The sequence below is a fragment of the Sinohyriopsis cumingii genome, chromosome 5 (genome assembly GCF_028554795.1).
Source record: "Sinohyriopsis cumingii isolate HCF-2022 chromosome 5, ASM2855479v2, whole genome shotgun sequence".
Lineage (NCBI taxonomy): Eukaryota > Metazoa > Mollusca > Bivalvia > Unionida > Unionidae > Sinohyriopsis > Sinohyriopsis cumingii.
The window spans coordinates 108920171-108945765 of record NC_142965.1 but is presented as its reverse complement, the minus strand read 5'-3'; the positions used below and the strand labels follow the sequence as shown (position 1 = coordinate 108945765).

Below are 25595 nucleotides of genomic sequence, written 5' to 3'. Positions count from 1 at the left end.
TTAATGAGTTGTGTGTTTAGAGCTTGAACGAATTACTCTATTCATGGAGTATATACATATTTTTATTAATTCATAAACTTCCATCTTTCATCATATTGTGTTGTGTTGTCATTTAATCAAAGCATCCATTCAGGTCAATCCTGTTAGATTTGGTGCCAGAAGTTAGATGACTTGGATTGAGTGAAGTACCATATTTAAACCATAGACAGGCTGTAAATTCAGGTCTCTTTGACAAGGGAATTTTTAGCAGTTGAAGGGTTCCCTACATGTATACATTTGGTTAGTTTTTGTTGCCATGATATCTAAGATTGTTAATTGTAGTTTGACAACGTCTAATCGACTTTACTTAGATCTTATCAGCAAACGCTAAAGGATCTAAAGGATTTAGGTGAATTGGGAAATCAACTGGGTTATGAAGAGGAAAATCTTAGAAAATTCATTAATGAAGAACGAGGAAAAGAAAGTTATGAGCGGGCAAAAGAAAGGGAATTGGAAAAGGAAATTTTGGCATTAGAGAGCGAATCAGAAAGGGAAAGATTGGAAAGGGAACATCAACTCAAAAGGGGGAAAATGGAATCGGAAAAGGAATGACTGGAAAGGAAACAGCAACTAAAAATATAATCGGAAAATGAAAGATTGGAATAAGAAAGTCAGGCAAGGTTAGAGGTTATAGAGTGAGAACAAAGAAATAAACCGAGAGAGTACGAAAGAAAATTAGAGTTAGCATACGCTAGAAAAGTAAAACGAGATTTTGCCTCTATTAAATTATGTGGTCCTTAATTACCTTAATTTGATGATGAAAAATATAACATGGGTATTTATGTTCATCGGTTCGAGCGGTATGCCGACAACCAGAAATTGAAGATCTTGAGATAGTTGGGCTCTTAATCTCAGTGCTTTGTTAAAAGATAAGGATCACGACGTATAATCGCGACTTCTAGTGGCGATATGTTTAACTACGACGCTCTGAAGGAAGCATTACTAAAACCGTATGAATTGGTAGAGCCAGGATTCCGGAAAAGGTTTAGGTATAGTCAGCCTGAGAAGTGGGAAACCTTTGGACAATTCATCGCTAGTATATATAATTACTTCCAACGCTGGATTGAATGTGTTAAGGTAAAAAAACAACATGTGAGTGTTTAGTGGATTTCTTGCTCAGAGATCGGTTATTAAGTATAGTAGGGCGGGATTTGAACCAGTTTCTTAAGGAAAAAGTGTACAAAGATGTTCAAGACATGGCTGATCAAGCAGATCGTTTCGCTGAAGCACACGATGGAACTCAAAACGTGGTTTCGAAAGATAAGTCTGGGAATCAGTCTAAGAGTTTGACTCCCAGAGAGCCAGCCCAACCAACTGAAATAGGTAAATCTGGTAAAGAAACAAGATGTCAAGGTGAAATGCTATGCATGTAACTAATGGGGCCATGCAAAATGAAATTGTCCTAAAAGAAAAGGTCCCATACATAAGGCAGCCATAGCAATACATAACAAGAACGGTTCAGGTAGATATATTCATGAAGATATTCCGTTATTCGGTAAGTGCATATGTTCCCGGAAGCGCGGACACCAACTGCGAACGGTACTGTTAAAGGTCTGACGGTCCGATTTACGTGACACCGGATGCACACAGGTGTAGTTATCAAACGTGGTCTAGGTAAGGATAGCAAAAATTCTGGGGATAGGGACTCCTTGCATGCTACTTGATTAGATGATCGATCGCGCGCCTGTTGCAAGCGTCAGGATTGAAACAACCTTTCTTGATCGGAACAGTTGATGCGTTATGTATGGATAATCCAATTTACAATCTGACAATGAAACGTTGAAGGGTCTAGTCTTCCAACTATGGAAGATTTTAAAACACCCATAGCTCTTGCCGTTGAAACGCGAGTGCAAACTCAGCGGGAGAAATGAACGTTTCGGAAGTTAACCGTCCCAGAATCGATGGAAGGAATCTTGCGTGACGAATTCCTCCGTGACACATCCGCGAGGTCGATTAACGAGAAAATCTCATATGGTAACATCAAAGCCTGTAAAGGAGGGGATGTCGAAGTTTGTCAGAAGAAATGGATTAATTCATAGGGAGTTTACCACACAAGGGGGAAATAAATATTCGCAACTAGTATTATAAAAAAATACCCGTCTCGTGTATTGAAGGTAGCCCATGAATCCAGCATGCCAAGTGATTTTGGTACGTGCAAGACTACCAGGAGAGTACTGGCGGAGTTGTACTGGTATGGTGTACATTGTGACGTTACTAGGTTTTGTCGGTCGTGTGACCAATGTCAGAAAACTAAGTGGAGAGTTTCGCGTGTTCTATTAGTCCAAATAACCTTTGATCGACACACCTTTCAAAAGAGTGACTGTGGATATTGTCAGGCCCTTACAAATCGTAACCGATAAGAAAAACAGGTATATCCTTACACTCGTGGATTATGAAACCTGGTCTGATGAAGCCGAAACACTGCCTAGAATCAAAACAGAGAGGGGATATATTCAGTAGGGTTTGAGTGCCGGAAGAAATTTTAACGGATTGCGGAACCCAATTAATTTCCGACTTCATGGGCGAATTTAGTAGGCCGTTATCCATTAAACAAGTGAACAAGACACCGTACAATCCCATGTGTAACGGTCTGGTAGAAATGTCCAATGGTACGTTGAAACAGATGTTACGTCGAATGTTCGCGGAACGGTCGCAAGACTTGGATCATTTGACTTGAATGATGTTCCTATTCGCGTACCACGAAATACTGCAAGAAAGTTTACGGTTTTCGCCCTTTGAATTGCTGTACGGAAGAACAGCACGGGGTCTTACACGAATTCTACTTGAACATTGGACGAGTGAGGATCCTGACGACGAAGTGAAAACTATTTACCTGTGTGTGTTTGATTTGCGCGAGAAACTAGAAAACACGTTTAATATGGCACATAAAGAGCTAACAAGATCGAGTCGCAATTACGCCACAATCGTTAGACGTGCAATATGAAAATTGTTGTTGGGATCGGGTTTTAGTACTTCTTCCCATAGGTACTAACAGATTACTGATTCAGTAAAATGGTCAATACGAGGTGAAATAAGTCAAAGGTGATATGGAATATAAAATCGACTTGAATGGTACGTTGAGCATATTTCATTTAATATGCTAAAGCTGTACGTAGAAAGGCGCGAAGACGCGTTAGAGCAAGGAGTGCAAAATGTAGTGGATTAATTATAGAACAGCAATATATCACACCTAAAATAAAAAAAAATCGACTAAAAATGTTTTAAGGCAAGAAAGAAAATATTTTCGAGACAATAGAGTGACTCTGAAAAGGGCCTTTAGTTTACTTCAATTTTCTAATTCCTTCTTTTCCTCCACCAAATTTTTATTTTTCGTCTTATATTCTTATTCTTCATCTTCTCTTTCTTCCTCTCTTCATCCTTTCTTCTCTTTCTTCCATGTTTCGTTTCCCTGTTCTTTTTCTATTTTTTTTCGTGACACTCCCTTACTTTTTTTTTTTTTCCTCCTCCTTCTCCTCCTTTTCCTGTCTCAATAATTCTCGTAATCTTTCCTTCGTCTTTCTCAGATTGTTGATTTCCATCTTCACTCGATTGGGGGCTATAATAATTATGATCACTATCCGTTTCACTAGCATCCCCCCATATCTAAATCGTCTACTGCTTCTTGCAACGTCTTAATCTTGTCAAGGTGATTACTTGCCATCTTGGTTCATTCAATATTGAATGGCGCGAATGATGAACGCTTGACTTTATATGTATCAAGCCCGTTTGTGAAGGGAAATATCCCTTACACTCACTTCACATCTTACTACTTTCTACACGGAAGGAAGGTTAAAGAAAACCCAATACACTATCAAAAACCCCTATATCTACCTACCACACAGAAATGAAGGGCAAAAAACTATTATATACTATCATAAACCATAATATCTACTATCCACATAAACGTACGCGAACGCATACAAACCCCAACATATACTATCCACACACAGGAAGGATACAAAACAAACCCCAAATATACTATCCACACAAATGTACGCGAACTCATACAAACACAACATCTACTATCCACACAAATGTACACCAACACATACAATTCCAAAATCTACTATCTACACAACGTACGCGCACGCATACAAGCCCCAAAATATTATATTCACACAAGGTACGCGTACGCATACAAACACACTCGCACGCATGTCAGTAAAGTAATCAGTGTTTATAATCACAATACTCCACACTTGCATAGTTTGCCAACTTTAAGTGTCTCTTTTCTAGAGATTTGGATATCTCCAAGAAAGGCTGTTGTTTGAACTCAGAATACACCTGACTAATGGTAACATATCCCAGGCCTGGCGCCACAGATATATCCCCGGCTTCATTCTCGCTCTTGGGACTCTGAAGAATGCTTCTTTCCTCCTATTCCTCACTCGTGGATGAGTTGTTGTGCTGGTAGTGGTTACTGTGCCGGTTGTGGCTGTGGTGCTGATGCTGGTACTGGCCGTGGAGTTGTCCACTCCTCAGGCTTGACCTCACACAGAGTCATTTGCATGAGGTGAGGTAGGGTTCTTTCTACATTCTCTTTCTGCGTTTTCCTCTTCTCATCTCCCGCTTCTATTCTCTCACTTTGTTCAATCGCCTCCATTGCTAGTTCGTCCAGGAGGCGCCTGTCATACTTCAGGTGCGTTTGGAGTTCAAGCAATTTGGTGTGAAGCACGAACGTGAAATAAATCATACCCTGACAACAAAATTCACAAGGTTCATTGGATCACCCAAAACAAATATGCAACGCGCTGACCTAAAAGAAATAGTCACTCAATGTTTCGTCTACAATCACAAACTACAAATAAAAATTACATACTACTTTTCAAGACAGGGAAACGAAGTGTGAGTAGACACACTTCTATTTATTTGGACGTAAAACAAAGAAACGACATGCTTATAAACACACTTCTATTTTTATCGTACTGACAAACGCAAATACATAAGGTTTTGGCAATTGAAATACTTACTCTTTTCTAGGGCATTGGGGGTAGACTTGGAAAGGGCTGTTGTTGTAGACGGGGAGTTATGGCAATCTTTGATCGTATAAGATTGCATCCCTGGCTGGCGGCGTCCTTTCCCACATTTTATGGTCTGCTAATTCGTAAAGATAAGGTGAACTCTTTCGTGTCTACACTGCATTTACAAATCCTCTGTCTGGTTCCTAGTGTTTTTGCTGCCGCTGCTGTTATCTGTTCTCTTTGCTTCTGAAGTCTGTACTCTTCTTTTGTTATTTCTTGATTTCCTCTCTGAAGACCTCTCCTATCAGGTCTTCGACCACTGTCAGCATTCTGACATTCTCTATCTCTTCAGGCTTTGGCATAATGTTTTGTCTGACACGATGCAAATACACGTCGGTTTCGTTCAGTTTAGATAATAAGAAGGCATCTTCATAGGTTGACGAGTCATCTATGGATGATCAGACTAGAGACTTCTTCGCTTTTTATATTTCAAGCTCGGACGTGATAGAAAACATATATTATATTTATGTTGGGTCGAGCTACTCCTCGATACGCTGAATACATGACTTACAAGTCGTTAGACTATAGTTTTAGAAAATGGAGTTTCACCGTGACTTTCCCTTTGGTGAATTAAATATTTTGTACTTTTATAGTAATGCTGACACGATTTATTGACGGGCAAATAGTGAGGATGTGCAAATTCGCGGTGAACGGGATAGGTATTTCCACCGTCCTCGCCAGCGCTTGTGGTAGTATCCACTTTGAAAGGAATGACACTCAGTAACGGTAAAGACGTGCGCCCCACCACGTTGTACTGCGCCACATGTCATCCAATATATAGACACAAAACAATTCGGCGGCTCAGTTGGGTAAGTAACCTTTGCCGAATGTGCATTTGGTGTTTTCAATGCGCACCCAATCTCCTGCTGCCAACATCCCACCCTTCTTGTGGACAGTTACAGTTGGGGACGTATCTAACAGACGCCCCAAAACAGTCACTTCGTTGTCGGGAGTCACTTCTTGTGGGGCACGTCCGATGCTCTGATGGTAAGATATGTTATGCGCCTGGACCAGGTGCGGTAAGACGTCGATGTACTTGAGAGTGTGTTGAAAACGTTCCACGATTCTTGCTTTTGTTTCGGGATTCTCGGTAGTGAAAAATTAATGTCACGTTTCTTTAATTCTTTTCGGAAAGCTTTGTTCAGAAATTTGGTGCCTTTGTCGGATTCCTATCGAAGATGGTGACCACCACTTGGTTTCAACATCAGCTTAAGGGCTTGCACTAACTCACTGCTTGATTTGGAAGTTAAAGGCACGGCCCAGGCAATTTGGAAATTACATCGATGACACAAAACAAATATGTGTTGCCACGATTGTAGATGGCCAAATGAGAGACACCGGCTTAATCGGCTTGCTATTGAAGATCTATGCCCTCCACTCTCGTGAGACTTCTGGACAATGTTCGTCGAATGGGTTTGTGTAAAATGTACGTGGCTTGTTCTTGGAACCATTTTTGCACTTGAGGTAAACGGAGACTTTTCGGTCAGGTCTTGGCAGCAGGATACAACTTTTGAACTCTTCCGTAACCTGCAGGATGTGATGGATCGTATTAAATGCTGGTTAACACCTTCTCCAGTTTTAAGTCACCAACTCTTCGCTGCTACTACTTTATAGGGGGCAAAATGGTGGCATGGAAACGACTTTAATTGTCCTAAATGGCACGGGAGTGGAAGTCGATGGTAGTTGTAGAGGTGGTGGTGGCGGTAATAGGATGGCTTTGGTCTTCTTTTCTTTTTTCACTTCAGGTTTTCCTTCATTCTTTTGGACTTCTGTCGAATTAGCATTGGACATCATCATTTTAGCCGAAGTGCTTGTCGTTGAGGGGTGGGGGAATGGGTCATCAAGGACGCTGCTATCTGACTAGTTCTAGGAGCTGCTGACGGTGTTAGAATTATTTCTCGTACCTCTTCTTCCTCAAACGTTCCTAAGACTGAGTCTGTCTTGACTGCTGGGGGTGGGTGGGTGGGGGTGATTGACTTTTAATCAGGGTCTTAAAATCTATCAGAGTTGGCACATTTGTTTCGTCTCAAACGTTCTGGTGAACGAGTTGCAGTCGTTGCAATAAGTGACATAACATTTGCGATTCTTCTGTTTAGGACAAATCGTTGCAATCAAGCAACGGTTGTAATTTGTGTTGTAACTGGGATATCTCGGTCAAATGAGGCAAATGTGGGGTCCGTGACTCCTGCCAAGATTTTATTCTATCCATCGTTTGTAAGGCACTAAAGCCAGTTTTGTCCATCCATTCGATTTCATTGGTCACGTCTGAGATCTTTTTACTCCAGAGGTCCCTTTTATCTTCCTGGATGTATGGGTAAAACACTTCCCATGATTACCAACAGTGTTACAATAATTGCTTTGGCTAACATGGGTAAAAATCCTCCGCGTCGTACCAACATCTTTTTCTTATGACGGATGGATATTTTCGTTTGAACTATTTGGCCATGAATGTGTCAATGTTAGTCTAAGCATTTTTTCTGATGTGGAGACAAAGGTATCGTGCCTTTCAAAACATGCAAACAACATTCGCACACGGTATCGGTGACGTCTTTTGATTCTGTTTGAATGTGTGTTTTTTTCTCTCATGAGTGGAGAAGCTAAGGACAGAACGGACAACATGCCATCATGTTTGACTGTTCTTTTCTTTCCTTTGGGGAATGAAGAAGAATGTTTTCTGGGGTGATATCTTTGTCTGTTAGTTCCGGGGCACACACTAAATACAGAATGACGTTGATGACTTGGTACACACCCAAATACCTTTTTTAGACTATCGCTTCGTCAAAATGTGACGATGCGATTTCCAATACGCCCAAAATCCTCCCCTTTGCTGGATCCTCTTTTCATTTGGACATATGCAAATGAAGGAAAAATTAACTAGTGCATCGATTTTAATTCTACCTGATATCAGCAAACGTTTTATCCGATGCCTTGTTGGTGTCACAGAATTAGGCAAATATTAACTTAGTTTTGCCTTATAACTTTTTGACTATTTTTCTTTGTACATGCGTACAACGTTATCTATGGTGAATAAATATTTTTTCCAAGCGACTAACATGTACCTCGCCGGAAATTACTTACGACGAAGGGATATTAATAACATGATATGCACGGGTATTTTACCATGACATTTGCTCGCTTCCTATGTATTTAAGTAAGATTAATATCTAAAACCGACACTGATCGTTTTGGATCACGTCAAGGGGTGTACGCTCCCCATTGCTCTCCAGCCTTAGGGGTAAATTTTAAATTTGCATTACATTTGATATGCGAAGCTTATTTGGCTTGTAATGTCTTATTGCGTAATAAGGCATTTATTACAACGCAGGTTTGAACTTTGAATTACAAGTCATTATTAGAGGTTAAAGTATTATCATATATCTAGAGATTTTACAGAAACTATTATTATGACCAATTTGGTTTTATTGTAGCTGATTGTGACTGTCACTGTGATTGTGACTGTAAATAAGACTAGAGCTGACTAGAGCTGTCTGAAGCTGCTTAAAGCTGTCTAAAGTTGTTTAGAGCTGTATGGAGTTTCCAGAGTATTTAAGGCTGCGTGCTGTCGATGCGTATGTATGTATATACGTATGTCTGTGCCACGGACGTAGACGTAGCAAATTCAAAAGGATGCTGTATGCTGTATGTACGTGTATACGTATGACTGTACATGTGGTGGATCCATGAAGGGTGCGAGCGGCCGATAAGAGTGTCGGCCAACCCAAGGAATCGTGCGACTGTATAAGAGGTCTAGAAGCATACGTTTGGTTCAATTATTGTTCCAATTGCATTTTTATGTTCATAAGATTATTTTGAATCTTAGATGTGTTTTAAGATTATTTTGAATCTTAGTTGTGTTCGTAAGATTATTTTGAATCTCAGTTGTGTTCATAAGATCATTTTGAATCTTAATCGGAGTTCATATTCGAGATTATGTGAATCTCTCATGTAGTGCAGAATACTGTTTGAAGCGTATCTGCAATCCATGAGGTTTCTTGGATCTGTACCCCATATTTATTTCATATTTTTGGTTTATTTTCGATGTGTGACTGTTGTGAATAGTGATTTGAGTCAATCGTATGTTGAAAGCGTGAGAAAACCATTGTATTTTTACATCATATATTTTTCTTTAATAATTCATTTCATAAATTTCCATCTTTCTCACATTGTGTTTGTCTTATTCATTCAGTCCAAAAACCCACTCTGTTTCTATTCTGCGACAGTTGGGAGCAGTTTTTTTTTTACAGGAACAAGACATGGTTAAAATGCCCGTACCCTATGCCAGTAGGAAGTTACTGTCTAGGTAACAAAATCACTCAGTGATTGAGAAAGAATACTTAGCCGTAGGATGAGGGATTGGGAAGTTTCATGCCTATCCCTTTGGGAGAGATGTTAGTCTCGAAACAGACCATCAAGCATTGTTGAATTCAAACAAAGCTAAGGTCGCTAACGCTCGGTTGATGCGTTGGACTCTAAGACTACAACCCTATCGTTTTCGAGTTGTAATCAGAAAACGTAGGTGCGTATTTGTTTAAGTAGAATGTAGATAAAATCTGGATTATTGTATATCCAGTGTATATATTGTAATGCATCATCAGTAGTTATTTTTTTATTCTGTGAAAGCTAAGAAAATGTGTACATGTTTCTCTTAGGGAAGGTATTGTCAGAGAATACGGCAAGAAAGAACTTGGTTTGCCTTCGAACGATTTGCTCATTTTTCGTCGTACATGCGTGCAACGTTACATAGGGTAGATAATTGGTTTTCTAGTTAAGCAACTGAACTATCATGTATCAAGTTGTAGATCGCTTCCGGCGAGAGAGACTAAAAGCACGTTATGCACGGGTATTTCACCCTTGCTAATACTCATCCTCCTGTTGATTAAGGCAAGTTACTTTTCTTACTGACACACTGGGTGTGTGCGATTTGGATTTTTAATGTAGCTTTAATAATTCCAGTCATATCGCTACATATTATAGAGATGTCTAGCACTGGGGTATGATGCCGTGGACATATAGCACGATGTCCCACCCATTCACATTATCTTTACACCAGACAGACCAGTCCTAACACTAACCTCTTAAGACACACTTGCCTTTGGAACTTAAGGATTGTACTTTCTCCATTTATGTTCTACAGCCTTATGGGTAAGTGTTGCATTGCTCTTTTACTTGTTATGTGAAGTATATTCAGTTTTCAGTATCGTAACGTGAAAGTATGCCTTTACCACTACGCGGATTTGAAACCGACAAATGACTGAATCACAAGTCATGTTTGTTTCAATTGATTACTGTTTCAGTTGAGTACATTTGAGTTACTCTCATTACGTTAGATTATTTGAGTCTTACTTTCAATGCTTGAGATTACATAAATCTTACTATCATCACATGAGTTTATTTGAATCTTACTTTCATTACGTGAGGATATATGAATCATTTGTTTTCCCATTGCGAATGTTTGTGTAAATCAATTGAATGAGTTGTGGGTTTAGAGCTTGAAAGAATCACTCTCTTTGTAGAGTATATAAATATTTGTATTCATTCATTTTATACACTTCCATCTTTCAACACATAATGTTGTTTTCTCATTTAATCCTAGCATCCATTCAAATCAATATTGTTACACCTATCTCTATATTCATTGTGGTACAGATCACATAATACTATATCTACTGTTACATTCACTGTGGTGCAGTAAACATAATACTACACCTACCGTTATATTCTTTGTGAAGCAGATCACATAATACTCTACCTATCTTTATATTGATTGTGGTATAGACAATATAATACTATACCTATCTTTATATTCATTGTGGTGCATAAAACATAATACTATAATACCTTCAGTATCTTGTTAGTCTTAATGAAAATTACTACATCATGGCGTAGTTGTTGTGGAGATTTCTGTACAGAGCCATTCAGTCGTTGAAGTTGACTGGACACAGCCTCAAAGAAGCAGTTTCCATTACGAGGAGTTTCACCACGAAATTTCAACCCCACTCTTAGACAGTTTGTTTCCAGAATAGATCGACTAGAAGAAGCATCTTGTGTGGCCTTGTTTAGAACTTGACAAAGAGTTTTCGGATCAGAACAGCAGACTCCTGGAAATAAAAGGTTACGTTTGCTTTTTAACTGCATATTATGGTATTAATACTTTATCTCATATTTATAGAGTTCAAAATTTACAAATATCTTGCTATGTATGTAATTACTGTCGGTTACTAAATCCTAGTGTTAGACTGAGCAAATGTCTTTCTGTAATCAGTTAGCAGTTCTGCAGATGTAATGTGTGTGTGTATATATATATATATATATATATATATATATATATATATATATATATATATATATATATAAATATATATAGATATAGATATAGATATAATATTATTGATACAGAATTCATTCTAGTTCTTTCAGATACAGTGAGCTTGGACTAAGACCTCTGCCCACACAGGGCAATCATCTGTGTCTTTCTCAACCAAAGTGCAAGCCACACACAAAGTTTGATCCAGGGCTCTAACAGAAAGCAAATATAATCAACCAGAAGCAAATATACCGGGTTTTGTCCTGCACTATATAAAAGCTAGCAATAAGGTCTGATCCATGACATAGCACAGATGTTATTAAAGAGACAGTACTCTTTTTTCAGTAACAGTGACCTTTACCACTAATCGTTTCCCCTCATAGTCGACATAGTTCTTCATTACCGCTTATGCTATTCAGCTACAAAGTTTGGTAATTGCATATGAAGGACAGTTCAAGATTGTGTTTTTAGAAACTACAAAGGCAATGGATGGATGAATACATGTACAACATCATAGTAATTCAATGAGCTTAATTTGTGTACCTATATTAACAATATATAAATGAAACGATCTGATCTTCTTGTTGCAGTCTTTTCCAAAATTGCTGCTAATTTTCAGTTTTTGCCCCTATTCAGATTGTATGTCTTTGTTATTATTATTATTATTATTATTATTACTATTATTATTATCAGTAGTAGTATTAGTACAGTTCTTGTCCTTTATCCTGGTACAGACTTATCCTAACATCTTCCTTTATCTTCCTTTCAGAACCTTCTCGCATAATTCTGCTGGGATATAAATTCTTTACTAAATCCTGTAGATGGCGTTATTGTTCGCCGCGACGTGTATGTGTCTTTTGTTAACATGCCGCTCGATTATTAGTTAAGCACAAATAGGCATAGTTATATACCGTGTTGTAAATTCCCCTAACTGATTCTACTCTTTTGAGTGCTGATGTTTTCCTAGATTGTGTGTTAAATGTTTGTCTGGAATATCAAGTTGTTTGTTCCTGACAAAAAGCTTGTTTAGTCAGGATTGCCCTTGCAATTGAACGTTCTTTTTCAAAAGGCACATTTAGAGGTATCCCAGTGGGATAAGATCCCTTCTGCATTTAACAATCCGAAGAGTTGTGAAACTCCCTGGATGTGATTAATTTCGTGTTGGAAAACGTTTCATAGATTCTGACTTTTCGACCAACTGAACACAGGGGAAGAAAACAAAACAATAGAAAACGCTTTCCAAAAAGGGATAGGCAAATATGGGGCCTTTATAATTGATCAAACCTATATGATGTAAAAGGTCAATGCGATTTACAGTAATGGTACTGATTATACGTTTCTGGGAGATATCATCCAAATAGTCATGGATGTAGATGGCATTGTACGAAATAAGAAATACTATACATTGTAGTGGTTTAATGAAACCCCAAACAGAGCGAGAGCGCGAAACTGGTACCAATTTCCAGATATTTACACCGCAGGAATCATCTTAAAGTCGGACAGACTGGAACCTGAAAATCAGCGTCAGTCAGATCGATCAAAATGGTAAATTCTTTTGAATAGACAGAGAGGAAGATGAATCGTGGCGTCTCCATCAGGAAGGCATGCTATAAAATGCATATGACAATATGGCCATCAATTCATGAGCAGTAGAAACATATGCAGATTGTTTGTTGTGGTGGTCATACTGTATGTTAGAATTCTGTTATGCTTAAAGGATAAAATTAATCAGCTCAGCGAGTATGAATATGTACTAAAACCTGCGTGCATGAACTCGGTGAAAATTGTATTCGTCATAGAACCATTATTAAATTTACACATTATTTAAATGTTACCGACTATCATTCGTAATTCAATGGACTTGCAGCAAACTTATATAAAAAATTATCTCGTTGAATAAATGTTTCTTGAGACACGGACAGTATTCCTCTTGCATGGAAAACTCTCAATAAACTATAAATTCCTAAAACAGAAAGTTACGTTTGATCCAAAGGGTTTCTAGTTTTTAAATGATTCAATTATACATGTACGTGTGTTTTGTTGATTTTCTAACTGTATGCATGCAAAGTCTCTCTTCATTTCATAAACATGACAATTTACGTGTACAGTTTCATTAAAGGTAACAAAAGGTCTTTAAGTATAAATGCAATATAACGCTTTTCAATTAAAACATCCAATACATCCAATTTACATTATTATAAATTGTATTAGCGATATTATGTAGTCATCTTTTTGGACAAGTTCAAATGGTCTAGTTCAGTTGTCCAGACAGGTTTGCCCTGTTCTATCATGCTGACTTTTATCAAAACTGTATTGCTTTAGACAGTCCCGTAAAATTAGACTTTTTCCTATTTGAAAAACATTGGCCTATCGACAACTCAACCTTCTTAAGTCAACTGGAGCACACGTGGAATATAAGGAAATTGTGTTATCAACAGTACAACTGTCTTATGCCTATTAGTCTAGTCTTGGAACATGCATAAACCATTACCAATAGTGTAACTATCTTGTGCCAATTAGTCTGCCCAGGGAAAACCCATTTGTTATATCAACAGTGTCATCGTCTTATAACAAATTTGTAAAAGAAGCAACTTCTTGACATACTGGTAGTATATTCCTCCTGTTGTGTTAAGGCAAACGTTTCTGTCTCGGGCACTGACGGCGGTTCCCGGATCTCGATGAATTTAACAACCGAAGGAAGCTAACAAACAAATATATATCAATTAAACCAGTTTAATTTCATCCGAATGTCAATCTCTGGTCAAAATAAAACATACAACAAGAATCTTAAGTTTCACAACCACTGAAAAAATCTCATGAAAACATTTTATATGACGTCAGTTTACAATTTTAGTTAGATACTATCATCTGCAATATGTACAGATAGATAGCTTATGTTCGTACAAATTCACGCTATGATTACGGGCATGTACGAATACAAATAAAAGTAATATGCTATTCATCTCTAGAAAATGCTTAATATATATATATATATATATATATATATATATATATATATATATATATATATATATATATATATATATGCAAAGTACCTATAATATGTAAATAATGTATACACAATCAATGACCATTTTTGATTGAATGACATTGATATTTACCTTCATCTCCAACCATTGCATTAAAAATCAACCAAAAATTTAAAGAGGAGTGATGATAATATTTTCAAAATAGTTGTCATGGTCACCATATTAAATATTACAAGCTTAGCGTCGATACAATATTTCTTGGGAAAAAGTAACTATAAGAAAAGACGTTGCACATGTTTGCTATTAGATCGGCATCACTGTTACTTAGGGATAATGAAACATCTTAAGACGTCTTCATTGAAAGACCATTGCCTATGACTAGCATAGCTAAAATCATATCCGAAATATTGCCACCATAGCGGTGTTACGTTCAGTCAATGATAATCCACATCATCTAATTATTATGCGTAGTTATCTCTGAGTATCTTACCGCTCTAAGAGCTTTGTATTACCTCAACTTTGGGCACAGTAAGATCAAAATATACCTACAATAATTGTAACAAGGACAGTCATATGGTAGATAACCTCATTGATATCCATACTTCTCTCTCAGTAATTCAAGTTTAACCGACCTCAGACTGAAAATGTGGCTACATCACAAATAAATAGTTCTCTTGAACAATAATGATAACAGACTCCACGGAGCACAAGGTAACTAGCTCTCACAGGTCACAATCTGACCCACTATTTATAGTTAGAATTGTACAAGACGATACGTGATGGATAATCTTTGCGTAAACGTCACCATTCAAAATCAATACGGTACCTAAGTGGTATAAGTAATGAGTAACCAAATACGTAGATAGATTAAAAAAGTTAGAACTGAGTTGTAGAGTGGTCAGATCGCCATCCGTGAAAGTTAAGATGTCTTAATTTAAGAGGGAGAATCGAGTGCCTATCTTCCATAGCGGTAGCAAACTCAGTCAGGTGTAAGATAAACAGATTAATATGCAAAGATGAAGCTAATATTCCAACCTGATGGAACTATTCATCATACAAAGATCTACATTTTGTCAATAGTAAATGAAACGTGTGGCATACAAAGGCGCATTAAGCAACTGTTGAAAGACAGGTAATGGATGGTGGCCAAAGGACTATAAATCCAGTGTTGTAAAATATGGCTTGCATTCTTTTGCATATTTGCTTGATCTAACATGAGCAAGCATGCTGGGGAAAGGATTGCTGGCCTTTCGTTCCAAATCTCTCCGCTTCAGCCTGTGTAATTTGCGTAAAAAAATAAAAGAAAGGCCTCTATGAAAGTAAAACAGTGTTTTTACTTGTTATGTGAAATTATCACATCCTACAACGGTTTTAGTTTTTCATCTTGTTGTGTGAATTTAATACATATGGGTGAGATATATATTAAGTAAGCCAAAGATAAATGTAAAAATGGGCTCGAATATATTTCAGATGTGTTATCTAAACCATAAGTTTTACTCTGTTGAATGCTTTTATTAAAATAAGATGTAATTTAAATGTTTCCTTTCATTGTTTCAACTTGCCCTTTTATTTTTGTATGGGTAGATTTCTACATATCTGCATCATTACATACATGTGAGGAGTTTCTATCTATCATATTATGCAGTTTTTGACATCGATAATTTCAAAGTTTTCTAGTTTTATTACTGATGACCTTATTTGATGTGAAAACAGCACGATTTGTTCAAACTGCATGCCCTTCAGTGGCAATTATGACGATTTTTGAAATATATGTTCACGAATCAGCGACATGTAAAAGGTAAAGGACAATGATCAATATGGCTAGCATGATCAATATTGCTACTATGATCACTATGACTAACACGATCACTATGACTAACACGATCACTATGATTAACATGATCACTATGATTAACATGATCAATATGGCTAGCATGATCAATATGACTAGCATAATCGATATGGCAAACATGATCAATATGGCTAGCATTGTCAATATGTCTAGCATGCTCAATATGGCTAACATGCTCAATATAGCTAACATGATCAATATGGCTAACATGATCGCTATGGTTAACATGATCGCTATGGCTAACATGATCAATATCGCTAACATGATCACTATGGCTAGCATGATCACTATGACTAGCATGATCAATATAGCTAGCATTATTACCATGTCTATCATGATGAATATGGCCAACATGATGAATATGGCTAACATGATCAATATGGCTAACATGATCAATATGGCATACATGATTAATTAATAATGTATTTAAAAGTTAAGTAATAGGTTTATTCATTATTTAATACACCAACTAATGCAACCGCACCTACATGCTGATCAACGTGTATGCAACCAAGAAAAGCGCTTTATACATACACAAAACTATATACATGCTATCTTCTGAGTACGCAGAGCAAACTAATTGGACATGGCATACAAATACATCGAGGCCGCCAAGCCAAGATGAATTCATCAGTTATATCATGAGTTTTATCGCCTGACTTGAGAAAACAGAACACGAATGCCATTTTATATGTATTACATTCCTTCACTTGTTTATGTCTGAAATACTTTTAGCTTTACGAAAGGACATTTAAAACGATTTGTGATTTATAAACATTGAATTCACTGTGTCTGAAACCAAACGCTCAGACGTCAGGAGACAGGCAAATAGTTCCAATATGGGTGTGGTAGAGAAATACGGACTGAACGGTTGCGTCTAATTCTCCCAATCAACCCCGTTAAGCATGCAAAACTTGAAGTTTCCTCGCTTTTACAAAGAACCCAAGTATAAAATGATTTAATATTATTAAAACTTGTCCTATATTTACATGTTCAATAAACCTGGTAACACAACATTTTATAATGTGTGCAACCTATCCAACGTGCATGATAAAATACCCCAGAATGTTGAATAATGAGCAACCATTATGCTTGATAAACGACCACTGTATAATATTTCAAGGACATTCAAAAGAAGGCTCATCGTATGAATATGAACCACAAATACATGCTCATAAATTTATACGTACCTCTCCAGGTTTCAAATATACGACTTCATCATCTCCATATAAAATTCGGCGACTTCTCTGTAACTGCTGTGAAACATTAAAACAAAAACTATGGAATAAAATGATAAGTTTGATGATCAATAATTCGAAAACATTTTCTAGACCAAGACAATTGCATCCTTTTGACTGCCGAATGTTGAAACCATCTGATATTCATCAGTGAGAGCACAGGTTGCAAATTAGCTTTCGAGTTGGATATATTGATTGTCATATGGCACCATTTTAGTTTAGAAAGATATGGACCTAATTAGAAGTCTTGGTATGAATACTATTTATCCTAGTGATTATTCATTCATGGTGAGTAGAAACATGAAGGTTTACAGTTTAATGTATAACCAACTAGATATCAAATGAATCTCGTTAATGGAGAATACATGCTACGTATTTATATGATTGTCCATGCAGAAGCAATAACAGGACTTGACTTGCAATATTAGGTCATTATCATCTAGACCATGTAATGATTGTGTGTAAAATTTCATGGCAGTGTAATAAATATATTATGGTTAGCAGAGACAGCAAAAGTGTGCTAGCAAACGAATGGACGACGAAATTGTGTTAATAGAACATCCCATAATAGTTTATGGCATATGGCGAGGAGAATTTATACAAATTACATAAACAGAATTTTGAAAAAATATTGTTGTGAACACTGTTATTCGTCCTGTATTGTTATGCCAATAAAGATGAGAAGAAAAATCATAATCAGGATTTAATAAATGTACAAAACCACATTATGAATAACATAATGGACGAATGCACACAATTACTGGTAAATTATACGGTCGAATTTAAGGGACTGGCTGATGTTTCTAAATATTGTTAAAATATGCATACTTAGACCCATATATATATATATATATATATATATATATATATATATATATATATATATATATATATATATATATGTATGTATATGTGTGTGTGTATCTTTCAACATTAGTTCCTAACATAAGCCATTTGCTTAAAGTCAACCATGTTTCATTAGTGCCACAGAAGAAAAGTTCTCTACAACAGACGTATACGACACTATAATTATATAGTAAAAGAGTTAATATAAATTTCGTAAAGAAAGTCACAATGGAAGGCTTGAAATACTGGGATTCGAATCCAGGTGAGGTCTCATGACATAAAGCTGCAAAGACAATTTCCTTAAACTATTACCATGATTCAGATTGTTTCTTGTTGTAGCAGTGGGTACATCTAACAATCAGGAGTAATCACTACATTACAATGATTAAACAGAAAGCTAACAAATAATGTCATTTGAATCTCTATCAGCATATAGCTGCATGGACACATTGTAGCTCAGATATAATACAATTTTACTTTTAAGAGATGTTAAGGTAATCATTCTGGTACAAACTCCATGTTGAAATGACATTTCACTTTGAAAGGTGACACTACAATAATCTTTAAAATGACTGCCTAGATGACAACAGTGGCTTTCTCTTTCATTAAGGACCAACCAGACATCGTTAATTATCCCTTGCTTATATAACCACCCGTTCAATAGGCGTAGCAAAAACATTATTTTCAAGCGGTCTAAGCGGCACTATATACATCCAGAATCGACTAGAGTTTTGAATTAATGTGTTATTTTAACTTTACGAAGAGTAACGATAAGAAACGTATGCTACCAAATGGACAGACAGCGGATAAGAAAAAACAGACAACCCATCAGCTCTTCTAGTCTGCAACCAATAAAAGCAAAACAATCTACGAAATATCAAAACATACACTACATGCACGCTTATTGTTTTTTTTAAATGGTTCCAATATGTCTTCATTAACTCCCTATTAAACGTATTTTAAACGTATCCCAATGATAAGAAAATATAACCCCATCTTCTCTATTATATAACATACCTGATTCATGGATTTAGATCCTTGAACATCTTTAATTGTTTATCATAAATCCAAACAGATATAACAAGTTGTGGATTGTATTGTCTCTATCAGAAGCGAATGCCCGTTACCTAAGGTGGGTAAACTAGATGTGATACATGAACCATATATGAAGTACGTACAATTTCATGTTCTTTAGGTGCTTCCTCAATGAATGACTGCTTGAGTTCACTTTTCAGTTCTGAAACTTTGTGATCTCCTACAAAGGAAAACCATCCTATAATTAGCAGTATAAACACGACATCCAAGAAATTTATTTCAATGAATTAATAATTCACATCAATAGAAACTAAAGACTACAGGAAACTTTCTGCAAATGCAAATATAAAACTAAAATTTGTTCCAATGTATATGTGGTAATATAATTCATGCTGCTTATCATACTTTCATAGGAAATGGAAATTGATAGAGCTATTAAAGGGATAGAAAATAAATTTAACTACAATATGATGGTCACAATGACCTACGTGAAGGACGTTAGTGTGTTGCTTAACTACATCTGTACGTAAAGTGTTACAAAACTGCACAAAAGCTTGGCAGGATGGTTGATCTGTTGGTTTTGCCGCTTGTGGACCATTTTTGGCCATTACTCAATGTAGTTTGGCCACAGAGAATTTCAATGAGACCTATACCCAGAACACACGTAAATTTAGATCTGGCTCACGCCTGTTCTAAATGAGTTCCAGTCCGGGTTGATGAGCAAATACGTGTATTCCAATTTGTCTGACAAACGTTAAAGTCTGGAATGAAATATAGTATTTTCATCATTGCCAAGTTCTTGAAACAGCTGGTAATTTAATAATCTTCATCAACTTGCTTGGGTTCCAATTAATATGTTGATTACGCAGTTTATTTTCTTTTCGCGTAGATCTTTATTGCAAGAAAATTATAGAAGCACATCAAGAGATGTATTCTACAAAGTCAGTTAAAGTACGCCGACATTTCTAGATTATATCTCCCAATGCATGTGACAATCCAGATTCAATTTTAATGTTGCGGTGTCATAGTGAAAGCACTGCATCGTAGAAAATATTTGTACTACTCTGACCTGGCGTGATTCGTAGTAGGCGATTGATATTATACATCTATATTTTGTGATAACTAATGAACAAATTATTTAAGAAACAGGAACTAAACGTTTTAAATAAAGTATATTAGTATTAAAATATTATAACTGGACAATAGTTTATGCGATCTAAAATGTGATGTTATTAGAATAAAAAGTATGATATTTACCTGGTTCATGTGAATACTTTGGGTTGTATCTAGCGATCAAATTCTCCCAGTAGTGTCTCGTACCCCTTACGTATGTGGCATATATAATGTCATTGTCCCAGAATATATGCAAGTGTTGACGTATTGGTATCCTCTCCCTGTATATGGTCAACAACTCACATTTATCTGTTAGATGATGAATACAGGGTGGGATGAAGTTACACACAAATAAATATCCCGCTGAATCCACGGTTATACCCTTGGGAAAGTTCAGATCACCATGTTTGTATAAAACTGTATGTTTACCAGGATTATGAATATCATATCCATATACACCACTCTCTGTTGAATCATCATGACTATTATCACACGCGATATACATAATGTTGTCCTTTGTTGTCAAGTTACTAGTTCTCCCTTTACAGATCCTGTGAATGCTACCAATAGGTTCATCATTAAGGGACACGAGACACAAGTATATGGCGTTTCCATTGATACCACAGACAGCAACATGTTCCCTTAATCGAACAATTCCTTGGCATGACTGAAATGCGTTGTTTATATGTAACTGCCTGACCCTTGTTATTACACCCATGTCTCCTACTGACATGATTTCTATCGTACCGTTCTTCATAGTCACGCAGATTTCCTTGTCGTTAATAAAACAGATACTAAAGGTCGGCGAATCCAGTTGACCTGATTTGGCCAGTAACTCTCCGTCATGGCGTCTGTACATCAAGACACACCACTCAAAGAGGTCTGTGATCCCAATCATGTCTTTGTGCACACAAATACCGAAGGGGTGAATAAGGGCTGTAAAAACATAAAATTAATTTATACACTTGATTTTAAACAATAGTCTACTGTCATTACTTTCACCACCACCACAATCGTGAAGCTATCATAATCACTGTCGCTTTCTTCGTAGTATTAGTATTATTATTATCTGTTAAGATATTGTGGTAACCGGTTCCATACGGAAACTATCATTTTCAAAGCCAAGTGCGGTAGATACGTGTGGTGCTATACGTGAGTTGTCCATGGTCACCTAATTCACTAGTTAGGCTATGCATAAAAGTTGGATGAGTTACGACCTTACGGATGTATATTGTGCCAACAATCTTATAGTCTGACCATGAGGCGATAGAGTTAATCATATACAAAATCCAAATAAATTTCGAGCAGTGTGAATTTCAATTTCCGACATAACATGATAGTTCTATTTTAAAAAGATGTCACCACCACCACATTATTATAGTCGTGGTGTTGTATCATCAACTTATTATTATTATTATTATTATTATTATTATTATTATTATTATTTTTATTTGTACCCTATTGATATACATGAGAAATCACATGGAACCAATAAGCACAAAATTCTAGATCCGTTTAATATTTGAAAAAGTTGAAGATACCAAATGAACTTTCAAGTTAGTCGGACACTAACTATTTCTTCCCGTTATCATTTTCAAAGGATATGGTAAGATATTCGTACGCATATATATAATGTCACTGAATTTTAATTGTACAGTTACATTTGGTTAGTTATAATACGACGGGTGTAAATTGCGCTAAGGCTCTAAGAACTTTGACCACGAGAGGGTAAGGGTGGTGTTACATAAATGTTAAACAGGTCAATAACGCCAATATAATATACAAAATACTAGATGATATTCGTGGTTACCTCATTTTCGTCACTTCCGCTATTACTTCTACTACTGCTTCTGCTACGACTACTAGTAATATGATAATAATAATACTATCCCAGGTCACATGTAACCAGTACTTTAGCTCTCTGTGCACTGTATTCATTAAAACAATACTGTATATGAAATCGTAATGAGTGTGGTGGTTAGCTATGTGTAGAAGGTATTGTTTTTCCGCTAGCATGTTCAAAGGATAATATAATATGCACGTACTATCTCATATGCGTAGCGGAGATGACTTCGTATTACACCCCTAATGCTAGTGATGTAGATTGTGATAATACCTAGGTTTTGACCATGAGGAGTAAGAGTGATTATATAAATAACATTCAAGTAAATCCATGGTTGTATGCCTCTCGTGTCTTGGAACTGCTAAATGTGATATTTATGTATTCTCATTGAATTAGGTTTGATATGTGTAAGTGGAGGGAGGTAAACATAACACTCATATTCTACAAAAACAAATCTGGTTTGCAAAGTTCAAGTAAAGTAGTAAAATTCTCATAAAGTGGATCCAATCATTAAAAACATAAAGAGATGGTTGCTTGTTTAGATGGATCTGAAGTGAAAATTAGAGACATGGCCTTAATAGTTTATGTACTTTTGAATTATTTCAGACTGTGAAACTGAAGTGGACAATGAAAGAAATACATATCTTGTAAGTTTGATTTTACTTATTAAAAAACAAGAGACAATAGACCTAATTATGGTGTTAAGGACGATGTATACATATATATGATATTGTATTCTAGCATAACAATGTACATCATTGCACCAAAATAATTTCACATTATGTGTATTCTTTCTCTGAGCGTAAAAGTTTGAAAAATGTTGCGATTTTAAACCCCAGATGTTAGTGTCATCACTTTATGAAATTGTAGAAGTTGTGGTTTTCTCATGCGCCACCTATGCCTGTATTGTTATTTACTTGTATTAATATTTCTCTTTCTCTTCTGTTCTTTTCAGACTATACAAATATTCAATACAGTCATAAAAGCAAACAATGAACGCAAAGAAAAAACCTGAAAACAGCTAAGAAAAAACCCTCATTAAAATTGTAATTATTTTGATGGCTGATTAACAAAGGAAATTAGTGTTTATAGGCAACCGATAAACCACGTACTGTTTCCTAGCCTGAGAGATCCAATATCGACCAGACTGCATGCAACAACTTTTGGTAACCCTGCTGCCATATCTTCGGTGTAGCAGATTGTGCTTCAGTGTTATGGACTCCAAGGAAACAGATTTGTCAACCTAACACAATGGTCTGCAAAATATAGCCAAAATATATCTAGTCTTGTCAATGCCAAGTGGATAAATGCAATTATATTATTGGAGCGATATTAGCCTGCTCATAAAATAATATGTCTAAAAGATCGCATTAACATCTGTTTCGTAAAGAAATTGTAAAAGGAAATTAGTCTACGCTGCACAAAGATACACCGTTTTACAAATATTGTTTTACACGTAAAATATTCAAAATTGTTCACCGAACAGTATTAATTAAACAATTGTGTTGACCTCTTATTTAATTTATCGAGTCTACCAGGAATTTTGTTAAAATAGAATACAGTCCGAAAGTGAGACGTAATTGATTTTGTTGAGAGATAGAGAGAGGAATGCATGACTTTGATGCTGTATATCCAGAAAATGTAATTTTCGTTACCTTATGTTATCTTGTTCGTAGTTTCGTATTATCACATAGGTGTCAATTCATCTCATGGAAGGTAATGAATCCAATAACTGGTGGAATAACTGTGGGTTTGTGTTCTGGAATTTGCTGGTTGGTAGTAACAAGGAAGATGGACAAATAATGTTGAATGTTGAGATTGGGATTTGAAGGAGTAAACACTTTATATTGAGTGTTAGTCGTTGTTGTAATTACTGAAACGACGTGCACTTGATACTTGTCTTTATAATCCCACTCGTTAAAAATGATCGAATTGTCCTGTACATCATTTTACCTCGGTGCGAGTTTTTTGTTTTACATGGACGTCAGAGGATATCCATCTATATTCACATTCGGTCACCTAGATGTTAATACTGGGAATTACATGACCGATATATCACTAACTGCACAACTGACTGTCGGAGCGTTTAGTGATCTTTATACGAGTATGAATACGACATTGAACATGCTGTACAAGCCTATTCCAATTTCATACATTTTCTCAAGAACAGTTCACGCACATTTGTAACAAAGACAATATGAATATATCCTTGTGTGGTGCTATAACGAACACAGTTATCTTTATAATAGTACAAAAGACCGATACTTACAGAGTATCCACAAATCCCTTAAATTGTCGTCTACATTGATGATTGTACTTGTTTAAGCACTCCAAGTTTTGCTACTGTATTCAAAACCAACCAACCATTGCATAACAACATGCTATGGTATTAATAGTTGACCTTACCTGTCACGTTTGCGGCGTTTACATACAAATACTAAAATGTCTAATGAATACAATTAAAATGACTTTGCTTACAACATGCATGGTTGTCTGAAAGAATCAATCTGAAAACTGAATAACTTACAATAATGACGACAAAGTTCAGCGCTGGAAAGCATGTATTTTGTATAACTGTTGCAAAAATATAAGTTTAAATAATGACTCAAAGTTTGGTGCTTGTAACGTGTGTAACTGTGGTTATCTCTCTCTCTCTCTCTCTCTCTCTCTCTCTCTCTCAATATATCTTGGGATAGAGAGAGATTACCACAACTACACTGTATCTGTAGCTCAGAGACAGTTTAAGCAATGAAATTCATTTATTCTGGATGGTATGGCATGGTTGTAACTTTAGGCCATTAAAGTATGATCATCAAACATTGTACAATATTACAACTTGACTTATTTTGACTTTCACAATCTGAACCACACATTTATGGTCACATGCCAAATTATTTATATTTCTTGCCAATCAGAATTTAGCCGGATTGACAGAACAACTCAATTCCTCCATTCCTGTCCAGCTGGGAACTTTGTTCAATGGCGCAGTCATTCATAATATGACTTTAAATTTCAATTTTAGATAGAGCAAAAAGGGATTTCTTTTTTAAATGAGTGACTGAGCGCACGGTACGCTATGAACTTAAAAGGTCGGTGGGAGAAGCTATGTGCGCATGAATACTGTTATTGTGTACCGAAGAATCTGCGGTTGTGTTTATTTAGAAATAAAGCATAAATCAAATAAACTGTTTCTTGTAACGTATTTTATTATTAAATCTTAGGTAGTTAAACAAAAATGAGCATGTAATAAAAAGGTTACTGCATTTGTATGGGAAAATATGAAGTCGTTTTGTAGTGCAGTATTACCATACAAA

At 36.2% G+C, this 25595-nt stretch overlaps 1 protein-coding gene across 2 annotated transcripts in view; it reads right to left on the bottom strand.

The window, feature by feature from the left end:
- Window positions 1-24585, bottom strand: part of LOC149799968 (uncharacterized) — a 37041-nt gene extending 12456 nt beyond the window's left edge. For both annotated transcript variants that reach the window (XM_089959480.1, XM_089959479.1), the window contains exons 1-7: window positions 23937-24585; window positions 23394-23537; window positions 20583-21374; window positions 19469-19545; window positions 17397-17462; window positions 13969-14065; window positions 10899-11158 (exon numbers count right to left, since the gene is read on the bottom strand). In XM_089959480.1, the coding sequence (XP_089815606.1) occupies window positions 10899-11158; window positions 13969-14065; window positions 17397-17462; window positions 19469-19545; window positions 20583-21374; window positions 23394-23463 (1362 nt within the window). In that variant the 5' untranslated portion in view covers window positions 23464-23537; window positions 23937-24585. The remainder of the gene's footprint in view (window positions 1-10898; window positions 11159-13968; window positions 14066-17396; window positions 17463-19468; window positions 19546-20582; window positions 21375-23393; window positions 23538-23936) is intronic.
- Between the last annotated feature and the right edge of the window lie 1010 nt (window positions 24586-25595).